The sequence below is a fragment of the Dromiciops gliroides genome, chromosome 6 (assembly GCF_019393635.1).
Source record: "Dromiciops gliroides isolate mDroGli1 chromosome 6, mDroGli1.pri, whole genome shotgun sequence".
In the NCBI taxonomy this organism is placed as follows: domain Eukaryota; kingdom Metazoa; phylum Chordata; class Mammalia; order Microbiotheria; family Microbiotheriidae; genus Dromiciops; species Dromiciops gliroides.
Genome location: NC_057866.1, coordinates 104,731,073 through 104,743,481, shown reverse-complemented (window position 1 = coordinate 104,743,481; position 12,409 = coordinate 104,731,073). Strand labels below are relative to the sequence as shown.

Sequence of the window (12,409 nt, the reverse complement as noted above, 5' to 3'; positions counted from 1 at the left end):
AAACAAAATGTAAGCACCCTGAGTTTAAGAACTGTTTTGCATCCTTTTTCTCTCTATCCCTAGTAACTAGGACAGGGCCCTGTGCATAATGGGCACTTAAAAATATTAGTCGAATGGAAGACAACAACCCAGTTTTGAAAACCTCAAGTTTCATTAATATGGTAACATGATCATAACAATCTTACCACAGGAATTCTAATAACTCCATACCAGAATATAAATTCACAAATTATTTACCTCTCATGATTTTTAGAGGAAAATACTGCTATCTCATTTTACACATAAGGTAACCGAGGATTACAGAGATACAAGTACTTATCCAAAAACCACAGACAGAGCCTGTAAGACTCAGATGTGAGACTCAAACCCAGTTCTCCTGACCTCAATTCCGATTCTATTTTCATCACATCAAGCAATAAATATGTCAGTAAAATTCTTCCCCCTATATCCTCACTCTGAAAAGTGGGGGAAAAGTAATATATTAAACAGATACTCCTATGGATAGGCAGAGATCTTTAACTAGCGTATCCTTACCTGACCACATTCTATCTGGTACTTACTGTTTGTAGTGATGTTTCAGGATATGCGATGTGATCAATGGTAGATCAGAATTTATTTACTAACTTGATGTAAGAATGCTCCATGCATATAGCTCAGTTTCAAATCTTTGACTTTATATGGCACTGCAAGGGACCAGAAATATGAAAACCCACATCACAAATTGTCTTAATCATTGAAAAAGATGCCTTAAAACCTCATGTAAGCAAGAGGACATAGCAAGAGGAATGGTCAGGCTTTCCTAAATGATCTACAAATCAAAAATCAGATCTAAGTATATTTTTAGAGTAGAACAACAACAGAAGTGGCATCTATTGATGAAAGAAGTTGATAACTTTAGACTCCAAGGAATTATCTTTTCATGGAAGCACCACATTTATGTTGGGTTTAGTTGCATTTGGGATATAACCCCTTGAGCACTCTAACAACAAATGTAACCTGGATCATAAAAATGCCATTTGAAATCCATTGGGATTGACAAATTTAAAACACACAAGAATTATCTGAGAATTATTCAAAATTACCAAGAGATTTTATTTATTTTTTATTTGTCCTATTCAAAACAAAAACCTAATTTGGACAGAAACAAAGCCAAACTACTAAGTATGGTCTGCTCTGGCAGCTCTCAAAATTTGTTCTGGGATTAATATGTGGCAATTGTCATTGTGATAACATTCAATAAGTATTAAAAGTGTTCCTGGTTAACTAACTAGATCCATTTGGGTCAGGCCATAACCCATCCTGATTACACAAATACACAACTGAGACCATCTATGTAACTCAATTTAGTATAAACTGCAGATTGAGTTTTCCAAATTTGCAAGCATATGGAGTGCAGTACTTTAATGTCAACATCTCCCAACTCTAAACTTATTTTTCTTTTCTTCTCAGTCAAATAAAAAAGGACAAAAAATACTGAGGTACTGGACAGTTCTGGAATAACTTGATTATAATACTTATGGGTCTATGATCCAACTCTTTCTTCATAACTATAAGAAAAAAAGAATGTCTTAACTAAACAAAATTTTGTAATGTGCTGCATGAATTTTTAAATACCTTCTACTTTACTCTTCCTTCTCAAGAGGAAATGTTACATCATACTTTTCAGACAAAAGAAAGGCTGCCCCTATGGGTTACCTTTTTTCTCTTCTACAGTTAAAAACTACAAATTCCTCCCCTATGGGCTTTCCAACAATCTCTGAGAAAGATACAGTCCTGTTTTCTCCAGGGCCAATCCTCATTTTATTCTATTGATTCCATTAGTAAAGTTTCCTCCATTGAAAAACCTCTTTTAATCTTTAATAATTTTATGTCTAAGCTTTTTCCCTCCTTCCTAAAAATTGACTCATATCTGTCCAGTCCTACAAAAACATTCATTTGACCCTGACATCTTTTTAAGTTATCATACTATATTACTTCTGTTTCCCACTAACCTTCCAGGCAAAAAAAATCAAATCCTACATAGTTTACTTCCTCTCTTCCTATTCACATGTTAACCCATTATAATCTTGTTTCTGACCCTATTATTTGGAAGATATAGCAAACTCAGAAGAAATAATATTCCATAGTCCCCACTCCCTGGAGGAAGCACACACTCTGCTTTATACCAACTTGGTTCCTGGGTAGTAGGCTACAGCTTAATATAATTTCTACATAGAAATCTTCCCTATCAAGTTCATATTCAAATGTGACACAGCAACTGGATGAGACTGAGACTGAGCCAGAGATTTAAAAAAAATGAAATACCATTTAAAATAATTGTAGACAATATAAAATACTTGGGATTCTACCTACCAAGACAGGCCCCCAAACTATAGGAACACAATCACAAAACACTTTCCACACAAATAAAGCCAGATCTAAACAATTGCAAAGATATTTATTATTCATGGGCAGGATGAACCAATAGAATATAAGGGTAATTATCTTAATTAATTTACTTCTTCAGTGCCATACCAATCAAACTACCAAAAATATTTTATAGAGGTAGAAAAAATAATAACAAAATTTTGTCTGGAAAAACAAAAGGTCAAGAATATTAAGGGAATCAATGAAAAAATCTGAAGGAAGGTGGCCTAGCTGTAATAGATATCATTAAGAAATGATACTGGAGAGATGGGCTGAACACTCCCACAATATTTTTTTTTGTGAGGCAATTGGGGTTAATTGACTTGCCCAGGGTCACACAGCTAGTAAGTATTAAGTGTCTAAGACTGGATTTGAACTCAGGTCCTCCTGAATCCAGGGACAGTGCTCTATCCACTGTGCTACCTAGCTGCCCCTCCCACAATATTCTTGACAGACTTCATCTATCAATGATGGAGCCACTGACCACGTACTTTAGGTTGAAGTCAATCCCTCCCTAGCCAAACCTCCAACTAAAAATGAGGTTTTGAACGTCATTAGGCTCCTCTCATGTGGCAAAGTGCCTGATGCTCATTCTATTCTAGTTGAGATTTACAAGGCAAGGGGTCCACTAGTCATACAAAAGCTGACTGAATTTTTCTGGTTTATATGGGAAGAGGACGTTATCACCCAGGATTTCCAGGATGACTCCACTGTCTACCTGTATAAATGAAAAGGATAGAGGTTGTCTTGTGGCAATCATGGGGGCAGGTTCTCTCTCTTAGTCATTGCTGGCAAGATTCTTGTTGGAGTCCTCCTTAAGAGGCTGATCCTTCACCTGGAATATGGTCATCCATCCAAATACCAGTGTGGCTTCAGAAAGGGCCAATGGATGGTCCCTATGGTGTTTGCTGCTCAACAACTCCAATAGAAATGGTAGGAGCAAAAACAGAGGTCTGTTCACAATGTTTGTCTATCTAATGAATGATAGTCAGTCATGAGGGCCTATGGAAAATGATGACAAAATCTGGTTGCTCAGAGAACTTCATCAGTATTATCCATCAGTTTCATCATGGCATGCTTAGCATGGATTCTGGATAAAGGACCATGCTCTTGCACTTTCCCAGATATCACTGGAGGACTGTGTGCTTGCTCCCATGCTTTTAAACATGATGTTCTCAGTAATGTTGTCAGAGGCCTTCAACCAAGACAAAAACAGGATAAAAGTTACTTATTACACTGATGGTAAATTATTTAACTTGAAAAAGCTGTAAGTCAAGACTAAAGTGGAGGGAGAGTTACTGTATGATTTTTGTTCACAGATGAATGTGCACTCAGTGTAGCCTCTGAGGGTGAGATGCAACAAAGTGTGGTTTGATTCTCTGCTCCTTGTGCTTATTTTGACCTAACAATTAAATACCAAGAAAAAAGAGGTTCTCCACCAGCCAGAACTATACCATCAATATGTGGAACCATTAGTTACAGCAAACGGAGAAATTTTGAATGCTGTGGATATGTTTATTTACCTTGAAAATATAATTTCCAGGGATGTACACAGATGATGAGGTTGATGTACAGATTGTCAGAACTAGCAAATATTTGCAAGGCTGCAAAGGAAAGCATGGAAGAGCAGAGGTATTAGAATACCCACCAAACTGAGGGTCTACAGAGCCAGTATACTGACATAGTTGTAGGCTTGTGAATCCTGGACTGTATACCAATGTCAGGCCAGGAAAATGAATTGCTTCCATTTGAGTTGTCTTAGAGAGATTCTAAAGATCACCTGACAAAGTAAGGTCTATTGAGGTCCTTTCTTGAGCTGAACTGCCAAGCATTCAAATTCTATTGCAGAGTGAAACTCCAGTGGGCTGGACATGTCGTTCAAATGCCAAAGTACACCTGCTAAAAGACTATTTTATGGAGAACTCACACAAAGCAAGTACTCACAGGGAGGTCAGAAGAAATGATACAAAGACACTTTCAGGGTCTCTCTGAAGAATTTTGAGATTGATTATGAGATATGTGAGATACTATCACAGAACCATCCAGCATGGTAAGCCTTCATCAAGAAGGCATTATACTCCATAAGCAAAGGATAACTGTGGTAGTTCAAAAGAAATATGAGTTGCACAAATTTAGAGACATTTACACTTGAAATGTTCATGTGGACTATTTGTGCATGACCTGTGGTATAGCCTTCTCAGCTCATATTGATCTGATCCACCAGTTGGATACATTGTTCCTTGACTCCAACATATTGATGTCTTTGTTGTTTTTTTTTTTTCCAAAAAAAAGGGCAAAACCCAGCAGGGTTTTCTCATTAGTTATAAAGAGAAAAAGTTGTTTGACTTTAAGCATGAAATATATGTAGTTACAAAAGGTTTCAAAACTCAACTAAATTCAACATTCAAGTAAAAAATATTATAATAAACTCTACTCAATACAATGTTTCTTCTACTTATGTAATTTCTATTTCAGTACACAAAAATAAGTATCTCACTTGTTCTACTGTATCAGGCCAAAAAAGCTCTAGCTAGGCCTTACATTGCTGCCTGGTCATATCCCCAAGAGCCACTTTATCATGATATATACCTCCATCATGCTTCACTCCATCTCCCCACTGGCCTGCTCTAGAAACATAATCAGAATAATATTTCTCTTACTCTTGAAAACTGTCAATTTACTCTCCTAAAGCTCCACTCACCATCCTTATGTAAACTCTATAATAAAATTTAGCTTATTTCAAGAATCTGGTATGATTTGTCATCCCCAAAGGTCTCTGTGGTTTCTTCCTTTTCAGATTTGGAGAGTTCAAAGGAAAAAATCAAGACATTTGATCATCATATGAAATTCACTCTTGATTAGAACAATACACATTAAACCAACTCTGAGGTACAAATGTTGGAGAGGATGTGGGAAAAATAGGGACACTAATGCTCTGTTGGTGGAGTTGTGAACTGATCTGATTATTCTGGAGAACAATTTGGAACTATGCCCAAGGGGTTTTCAAACTTTGTATATTCTTTGATCCAGGAATACTATTACTAGGTCTGTTTCTCAAAGAGATCAAAGAAAAAAATAAAAGGACCTGTATGTACAAAAATATATTTAGTGGTTCTTTTTATGGTAACAAAGAATTGGAAATTGAGGAGATGCCTATCAATTAGGAAATGGCTGAACAATTGTGCTATATGATTGTTATGTGACTATTGTGCTCTAAGAAATAAGGAACAGGATAGTCTCAAAAAAATGTGGAAAGATTTACATGAACTGATGCAAAGTGAAGTAAGCATAACCAGGAGAACATTATACATAGTAAGAACGATAGGGTACAGTGATGAACTGTGAATAATTTATTCTTAGTGATATGATACTAAGACAATTCAGAAGGACCTATGATGAAAAATGCTACCTTCCTCCAGAGAAAGAACTGATAGAGACTGACTGCAGATATACCATGCTTTTTTTTTTTTTTTTTTGGTGAGGCAATTGGGGTTAAGTGACTTGTCCGGGGTCACACAGCTGGTAAGTGTTAAGTGTCTGAGGCTGGATTTGAACTCATGACCTTCTGAATCCAGGGCCGGTGCTCTATCCACTGCGCCACCTAGCTGCCCCTATACCATGCTTTTTAAAAACTTTATTTGCTTTGTGTTTTTTTGGGGGGTGAGTTTATGTTTTTTTCCAAAATATGACTAATATGCTAATATGTTTTCCATGACTGTACATGTATAACCTGTATCAAATTTCTTGCATTCTCAATGAGGGCATAGAAGAGGAAGGGAAGGGGAAAATATAGAAATAAAAAATGTTAATACAAATGTTATAAATTTGTTTCTGCAATTGGAAAAAATAAAGAGTATTAAAATTTATGAAGGTAATAATTCCACTGGATTCTGCCTTGAAAAAGATCAGATTGCAATACTATTTTTAATCCTGATCTCTTCATTTTAAGAAAATATTGAAATTTGGAGAGTATCCAAAGGAGGATAACCAAGTTAATCACCAGTTAACAAGGATTTTAAGGGCTTACTGTAAGCCAGTCTCTGTGTTATAACTTGGAAAAGAAAGAAAGCCAAAAAAAAAAAAGTTTTTCTTTGCAGGGCTCACATTCTCTTAGGAGAGACACCATATAAATAACTAGCTGCATATAAATTATAGACAGAGAAGGTTAATGGTAAACTTAGAGAGGAAGCTACTATTAGTCCGAGAGGAAACACTTCTTGAACAAAGTAGGATTGTCCTCAAGAAAAACAGGAAAATTAACTGGCAGAGGTGGGGGAACAAAACATTTCAGGCATATGAGACAGCCAGTGTAAAGACACAGAAGAGGGAGTGTCTTATGTGGGGAAAGGCAGTTAAAGGGGAAAGTCCAGTGCAGCTAGATTTTATAGTGCATGAATGGGAGTAAGTTGTAAGACTAAAAAAGCAGGAAGAAACAAGATTATGGAGATTTAAAATTTTTTAATGGTTCTTTATTGATAACTTTTGTTTCAAAATTATCTTGATTTTTTCTACTATCTCTCCCTTCTCTTGTCTCAGAAAGAGTGATCTTAAAGAAAAAAGAATACATTAATTCCCTGCATAGACCAAAGTATTTATTGCACCATTTTTGTGGTAACAGAGAACTAGAAAGAAAGCAGATGCCCCATAATTTGGGAGTAGCCAAACAAATTTTGTCATATCAATATAATGAAATATTAATGTTCAATCCCCCCCCCAAATATGATTAATACCAAAACTTAGAAGACTTACATGATCTGATACAGTGATGATAGCAGAGCCAAGAAAACAACACACATAATGTATTTTTTCTGTTGTTCAGTCATTTCAGTAATGTTTGGTTATTCATGAACCCATTTGGGTTTTTCTTGAAAAAAGATACTAGGGGGCAGCTATGTGGCACAGTGGATAAAGTACTGGCCCTGGATTCAGGAGGACCTGAGTTCAGACACTTGACACTAGCTGTGTGACCTGGGCAAGTCACTTAACCCCCATTGCCCCACCAAAAAAAAAAAATATACTAGAACTGTTTACCATTTTCTTCTCCAGCTCATTTTGCAGGTGAGGAACTGAGGCAAAGAGTGTTAAGAAACTTCCCTTGCCCAAACCTATTAATTGGTATCACCTAATTATAACCATTATTTTAATAGAATATTAGATTCTTAAAGGAAGGGAATACTTCATTTTTGTCCTTGCATCCTTGAAACTGAACATAATGCCTGAGACATAATATGTACTTAATAAGTACTTGTACTGAGGTGAATTCATGAAAAACGATGTTTCCTATTCATCAGTTTCCTCAGGGCCCCTTTGACTTCATTGTTCCTTAGACTGTAGATCAGCGGGTTCAACATGGGGATCATTACAGGGTAGAAAACAGACACCACTTTATTCTGATCTGTTGAGTAGCTGGACTTGGGCATCACATAAATGAATGTACTGGTCCCATAGAACAGAGTGACTGCTGTGAGGTGGGAGGTACAAGTTGAGAGAGCTTTGGATCTCCCTTCAGTGGACTTTATCTTCAGTACAGAGAAGAGGATGTACACATAAGAGATTATGATAATGAACACTGTAATCACAATGACTGACCCAGCAGAGGCAGCAGGAAGAATTTCAGCAAGATCATCTTGGTTGTTGGAAAGTTTCAAAAGTGGTGAGTAATCACAGAAAAAGTGATTGATCTTATTGGATCCACAGAAGGACAGATTCAATAAGAAACCAGTAGAGATCCAAGAATTTACACAACCACCTAGGTAGGATGTGGTGACTAACAGGGTGCAGACCCTAGTAGACATGTTGGTGGAGTAGAGTAGGGGGCTACAGATGGCCACATACCGATCATAGGCCATCACAGCCAGCAGGAAGCACTCTGCTGACCCAAAGGTGGCTGCAAAACAAAATTGGGCCACACAGCCTCCCAGAGAGATTGAAGTCTCTTCAGTAAGGAAGTTGATGAGCATGAGAGGTGTGACAGATGAGGAATATCCAATATCCACAAAAGCCAAGTGGCTGAGGAAAAGATACATTGGAGTGTGAAGCTGGGAGCTATTTCTGATCAAGATGATTATGCTAAGGTTACCAACTAATGTGACAGCATAGACACCTAAAAATATCAGAAAGAAGATGACATGAAGGGTTGGATCATCTGTTAACCCCAAAATAATAAATTCAGTCACATCAGTGCAGTTATTGCCAGACATCTGTTTTGAAAAGAATGCCTATTCGGGGCAGCTAGGTTGTACAGTAGATAAAACACTGGTCCTGGATTCAAAAGGACCTGAGTTCAAATGTGGCCTCACACACTTGACACTTACTAGCTATGTGACTGTGAGCAAGTCACTTAACTCTCATTGCCCTGCAAAAAAAAAAAGAAAGAAAAGAAACATTTACTAACCAACTCCTACATACCCATCCTATTGTCTTACTCCCAAACTTTGCTCCTTTCAACTATAGCAGGGTGACCATAAGCAAAGCAGTGATGAAAACTGTTGCCTCCAAATTTTTCCCTATAAACCAACATCACTCTGTGATTTGTCAATTTCACCATTTTGGCAGTGTTAAAAAGTCAGTAAAAATAAAAAAGGATGTTTTAATTTCTACCATAGGAACTTTTCTTAAATATATGCATGGATTATATCCAAAGGTGCAAATGCTATTCTGCCAAGTAATCACCATTGTTAATCCCTTCCAAAGAAAAAGAGTGGCTTTGTGTTCCCTGACCTCTCAAAGGATCACCTTCCAGAACTGAAAATGTTATTCACCTCATGGTAATTGACTATAAGGAAAGTCCTAGTTTCCAAGATGACTTTTGTATTGTAAAGGAAAATCTGGTTTCAAAGTCATCTTATGTTATTTTGTTAACATAACTTGGTATAACTGCAAAGGGTTATCATTAGGTGAGATATCGATAGCCTTAAGGAATGTGGAAAATGTCCCATGAGAACCTCTTTCCTTTCTTGGTAAAACAGTAGAAAATACTTGCTCAACCTTCTGTAACCATATTCTTTTAACATATTGCCACTGTCATTGGGAGAATAGCTGAGAAATTTGTGTTATAGAAATGTAGTACAAATTTATTGTACCATAAAAAGTTATTAATATGATTACTTTGGATTAATATGGAAACACTTTTATTAACTGATGTAGAGTGAACTCAGTAGAACTTGTAGAAGAAAAATTTACATGACAATCACAATAATCATGAGAAGGGAAGCAACTTTGAAAGACTTCAGAACTTGGACCTAAAAAGTGATGAATCATGTCTTTAAAAGATTGAAGAGCAGATTTTAACAACCACTTCTTGCCACAGAGGCACAAAATGAGAAATGAATTCTCATACATGTTGTATTTATTGATTCATGTTCATTGACTACATACATATCTCTCACAAGTGAGTTCTTCCACTGTATGGGGAGAAGTAGCTTAGTGAGTAGTGATAGATACAGAGAGATAGAGCAACTACATACAGAACATTTTCAAAATATAGAAAAGACAACAGAGAAATACAACTTTACCAGTATATACATCATATTTCTTTTAAAGACCAAACTATCTTGAAATGTTTGCATTTTTGATGGCAATTACAGTTGTCCCTGACATCCTTTCAAGTTATCATCTTTTATAACTTCCCCAATCAACTCTCAAGAATAAAAAAAATTACCCTTATTTAGTCTACTTTCTCTCATCCTACTCACTTGTTAACTCATTCTAATAGCATTTATTATTTTTTGGGAGGGGGTACTTGTTAACTCATTCTAATCTGGTTTCTAACTCCATGACTCTACTGGAGCTATTCTCTACAAAGCTGACAATAACTTCTTAATTTATAAATTGCAAAATATTTGTAATTTTCATTGAAATTCCTAGAGGGTAGGAATTGTTTTAGACTTTGTATTGGTATCATTTGTTGTTTAGTAATTTTCAGTCATGTCTGACTCCTTGTGACCCTTTTCAGGGTTTTCTTGGCAAAGATACTGAAGTAGCTTGCCATTTCCTTTTCTTGCTCATTTTACAAATAAGAAACTGAGGTAAAGTGTTAAGTGACTTTCCCAGGATCACACTTAATAACTGTCAGAGGTCATATTTGAACTCAGGAAGATGAGTATTCCTGATTCCAGACCAGAGTCACTGTGCCACCTAGGTGGCCTATTTGTATCATTAACACCTAGGAAAGTGACTGAAAATATTAGGTGCTTAATAAATACTTATTGTTGAGTTATTCTTGGTCTCTGAAGCATGTGATACTGTTGAGCACTTACTTTTCTTGGATACTTTCTCCTCATGAGTTTTCATGACACTCATGGCTCTGTTTGTACTAGTCTTCATTGTGTCTGTGTGACCTTTCCTTCTCAGCCTCCTTTATCCTATATTTTAATCTGTGCTGCCTCCTAATAATACATATGACCCCTGGATCTGCCCAGGTGCTCTCCTCTTTTTCTATACCTTCTCAATGAGCTCATAAGCTTCTACAGTTGTATCTCTTATGGATTTGCTGAGTTTAAAATGTCTATTGTTCATCTACGTCCAAATATCCAAATATTGGTAATAGGTGGATTGGATCTCAGAGCTGGACACACACCCACAAACCACACACAGAAGTCCTCTAGAAACCTACAAAAATGATTTTCCTAAGCTTGTGTCTCACCATGTCACTTGCTTACTAAAGCCTTGAAAAGATCCCTTATTGCCTTAAGGAGAAAAAAAAATTCTTCGGTTTGATAGAGTCCTGTGCAATCTGAATCCAGTCTCTTTTATCATATTTATTTCACTCTGCTCTTAGCCATATAGTCTTTATTTCAGCTCAACTGGCCTGCTTTCTGTTCCTCAAACTCAAAATTCTATATTCATCTCTGTCCCTCTGTACAGGCCATCCTGCATGTTTGACATGCCCTATCTCATTTCTGCTTCTTAGAATCTCAAGTTTCCTTTTTGTCCTCAGTTAGTGGGTCAACACTTACAGGTTTAGCCTAACTTCTCAATCTCTATCCCTCCTCAAGTTATCTTATATTTACTTACTTATGTAAATAAAATCCTTTTTTTCTCTAGCAGAATTTACATTAATTAATTAATTAATGTTTCCTGACATTAAGATTGTTTTGCTTTTATTTTTCTTTGTATCGCCATTGCTTAGGACAGGGCCTTGTGCATAGTGGGCACTTAAAAATATTAGTTGAATGGAAGGCAATAATTAAATTTTGAAAACTTCAAGTCTCATTTATATTGGTAACATAAACATAATAGCCAAACAAGAAGAATGCTAAAAGCTCAACACCACAATGTAAATTTCATAAATTACTTTACTCCCACAACTTTTAGAGGAATGCTTTGTTATTCTCATTTTACAGATATTCAGTAATTTACTTATGATTACAGACACAGAAGTAAGACATAGATGTGGGATTCAAACCCAGGCCTCCTGACTAAGATCAATTCCCTTTCTATTGTATCAAATAACAAATATGTCAGTGAAATTCTTCCCCATAAATCCTCAATCTGAAAAATGGGGGGAAAGTCATACATAGAAGAAATGTACCAATATATATACATAGATCTTTACCTAAGGTGTACTTAGCTAACCCCATTCTCTCAGGTACTTACTGTTTGTAGTGTTATCTCAGGGTAGGTGATATGACTTGTGGTAAATCAGAATTTATCTACTACCATGCTTTAGTAATACTCCATACATATAGCTCACTTCCAAATCTTTGACTTCATATGGCACTACAAGAGACCACAAATACGAAAACCCAGATTACAAATAGATATTAATTGTTGAGAGAATGAGAATGAGAGAGAGAGAGAGAGAGAGAGAGATGCATCAAAAACCCATGAAAAACTGAAATCAATGTTAAGTCTGACATGGTGAGTAATGGACAGACCTCCCTAAATGAGGTATAAATTAAAAAATAATATCTCAGTATTTTAATAGTAATACCAAGGTCACCTATTGATGCAAGAAGCTGATAACTTAAGGCTCCAATGAGTTATCTCTGCATGGGAAGAA

The 12,409-nt window shown here is 36.3% G+C and overlaps 1 protein-coding gene across 1 annotated transcript; it reads right to left on the bottom strand.

Annotated features, from left to right (window-relative positions):
* Positions 1-7,667: 7,667 nt before the first annotated feature.
* LOC122731398 (olfactory receptor 508-like) lies at positions 7,668-8,606 on the bottom strand. Its single transcript, XM_043971477.1, has one exon. The coding sequence runs from the start codon at positions 8,604-8,606 to the stop codon at positions 7,668-7,670; it is 939 nt and encodes a 312-aa protein (XP_043827412.1).
* Between the last annotated feature and the right edge of the window lie 3,803 nt (positions 8,607-12,409).